The sequence below is a fragment of the Cyprinodon variegatus genome, unplaced genomic scaffold (genome assembly GCF_000732505.1).
Source record: "Cyprinodon variegatus isolate N-32 unplaced genomic scaffold, C_variegatus-1.0 Scaffold1893, whole genome shotgun sequence".
Lineage (NCBI taxonomy): Eukaryota > Metazoa > Chordata > Actinopteri > Cyprinodontiformes > Cyprinodontidae > Cyprinodon > Cyprinodon variegatus.
Window position 1 is genome coordinate 6768 of NW_015152346.1, and position 2889 is coordinate 9656.

General features: G+C 43.1%; 1 protein-coding gene across 1 annotated transcript in view; it reads right to left on the bottom strand.

The window, feature by feature from the left end:
* Nucleotides 1-2147: 2147 nt before the first annotated feature.
* rwdd4 (RWD domain containing 4) overlaps nucleotides 2148-2889 on the bottom strand; it is a 15417-nt gene continuing 14675 nt past the window's right edge. The window contains exons 6-8 of the mRNA XM_015404901.1: nucleotides 2605-2654; nucleotides 2476-2478; nucleotides 2148-2383 (exon numbers count right to left, since the gene is read on the bottom strand). Of these exons, the coding sequence (XP_015260387.1) occupies nucleotides 2351-2383; nucleotides 2476-2478; nucleotides 2605-2654 (86 nt within the window). The 3' untranslated portion in view covers nucleotides 2148-2350. The remainder of the gene's footprint in view (nucleotides 2384-2475; nucleotides 2479-2604; nucleotides 2655-2889) is intronic.

Below are 2889 nucleotides of genomic sequence, written 5' to 3' on the forward strand. Positions count from 1 at the left end.
TCCCATTGGGAACCTGCTAGCGCTAAGTTGCTAACTGGTTAGCAAGATGCTTCCCACAAACTGGCCACCATTAAACTTGCTTGCAAAACTTCCGCCACAACAATCCCGCCCCCTTGATAATCGACCAATCACATTCACTTTATTCACTCGTGTAAAGTCGGGCACCACTTGGGAGAATTCGGAAATGCAACGGTTGGAACAGCCGCTTCCCTACGACTTTAATGTTGGACTTTATGGAGTGTTGAAAAGCGCTAACTTCTAACTAGCATGCGTTGATCTGCGAGCTAGCTGCATCTCTCTCTTATGCTACGTTCACACCTGACGCGTTTTGAGCAGCAGAAGCATCCGTCTTACGTCTATGGTTGACGTGCATCATGGTGCAGCTAAAGGATCTGCAGCGCCTCATGAACTCCTGAGGCGCGTGACGCGCTTCACAAGCAAGAAGGGGACATCAACCAATGAGAGAAGCTGATCTGGGAGCTGGCATTGAAAAAAAAAACTAATTATTTGATACATTTTAAATTAAATCTAATTATTGAGGATTTTTTAGAAGACCCGCCCTCTCCACTTTGGAAAAAAAAAAGTGCAAGCGTGCTTAAGCCCATTTCTTCATGGGCACTTCCTGATTAGAAGTTGCTGTTCTCATAGGTCATACAAGCTTACCGTTTCCAAACGTCCGCTCTAAACCCTACATCCCTCCATCTCTATATAGATCAGGGACTTTATATCTAACTGGTTTATGGTTAACTGACCGTTCAGACAGATGATCACTAGTTTTTGCTCCGTTGTTCAGGAACTCCTCCTCCGCCATGCGGTGCCTGCGCCATCTTTGTTATTAGTCATCGCTGTCTGATAGCAACAGCAAATCCTATAATGCTTTGCAAGGAGAGCTCTCTGTGCAAAGCATTCTGGGATATATCTGCCTCTTCTGAGGCCTTTCTTTTCTTCTGATTCACTTCGTAGAGATTTGTACTCTTCCGCGGTGAGCTTCAATGACGTCTGAAACCGTAGCTCCCCACAGATATACGCCTGAAAGTGCGCAGAGTTAGCTAACAGGACGAGCACATAGGACGGCTTTACGTAAACATATCACCAGAATGATTGACAGTTAGGAGGACCACTTATTGAAATGATCCATCCGGAAATAAAAGATCGTCCTCTATACCTTTAAGCTAATAGTACTTAGCGTTGCTTTAAAGCAGCATGATCATGGCTGCCCTGCTTTGCCTCCAATATGTAATTCAATTTCAACTGAATTTAAAAAATAAGTCTGTTCTTTAATCGCTCTTTTTGTTAGAAACACACCGTCTAATTAAACTGATAAACTAATGTGTTTATGATTATTTATAATGTAATGTAAACCCCTTTATTGTCCAACAATCGAGAAATTCACTCTCGGCATTTAGCTCCTCCCCTTAGGGAGAAGTGTGGGGTTAAGGGTCTTGCTCAGGGACCCAGAGTGGCAGTCTGTGGGAGTGGGGCTTGAACTCAGAACCTCTGGGAGCCAAGTGCAATAATCTAACCAGTAGGCCACCACTCCCTAAATAATCGATTTATCTATAGACTTCCCCTGTGGAGACAATTTGAAAATAAGTAAAAAAATTTAAAAAAGGAGTTGACAAAATGTTAGTTTATTTACATACAAACCTTTACAATGAATTGAGAAAATTTAAAGTCAAATAGGAAAATTAAGGGTTGAATTTGTTGCATTTTTTTACAGTCACAGCACCTTAAAGTAACAGCAGTACACTGGGTTAGAGGCAACGCTAAAGTCCTGATGGGCTGAAAACACGGCAGGTCTGAGCAGATAAAACCGCAGCTGGATGGAGGAGGGACGGCCACAGACGGCGGCCACAGACGGCGGCCACAGACGGCGGCCACAGACGGCGGCCACAGACGGCGGCCACAGACGGCGGCCATGTGGCGCGTTCGCGGCAGCCGGCTGAATGTCCCGCGTTACTCCGGCTGACCAGGGGCATCGGTGTGGGAGCATTAGCTTCTCCTATGGAGCTAAATTAGGGCTATAAATTTTGAACACAAACATTTTTTTGGGGTGAAAAAAATAATAAAAAAATGAATGACTGAAAAAAATATTTGGAAATAGAAAAGAAACGTTTAACATATTCAGGTTCAAGCTGGTTTTTTTCTCCCCATTTTTACGTTGCTGGCCCCTTGTGTGGTGGGCGGGGCTTAGATGATGTGTGTAGAGTCCTGGACAAGACATTCCCTGTTAGAAACTTTAAATGCCTTAAAAGCATTGTCTCTATGTTTATATATTTGGACTTAAAACCAAAAGTTCAATTAAAAGTAAAACAAAATTTATGGCCCCAATGTAGCTCCGTATTCTGCTTTAGTCGTCGTCCTTTCCTCCCGTTTTACTCAGCTGTGCAAAAACACGAGGGAAACAGTGAGACCTCACGGTTTGGACAGATGCTATGGAAATTTAATAAGAATTAAAAATAGTGATGATCTTACATGCTGGAGGTTGGTCAGGCAGCCATTTTGAAGAAACAGGAAAGGAGAAATTTAATTTAGGAGGGTTAAAAAACAAAAAAAAAGTATGCACTGTGCCTCCTAGTGGATAAAAGAGGACGCTGCACCTACCTTAATCACGTCAACCCAGTTCCAGCCTCTGGGCAGCTCCCCTTTATGGTCTGAAAGTAGAAAAAATAGCGAAATACAAGGTGAAGTGAGCAGATAGTAGCTGTGGAGGAGCTGCAGCGATCTGCCGCTCAGGTGGTTGATGAACAACCCCAAACTATAGCAGAGCTACAATGGAGCGGTTTCCCAGTCAAAGTAAATTATATTGAGAATATGTTGCAGAAATATTGAAATGACCTTAATGTGACCTTAACGAGCATCAAAGATTAAGCAGCAGATGCTTTTTTT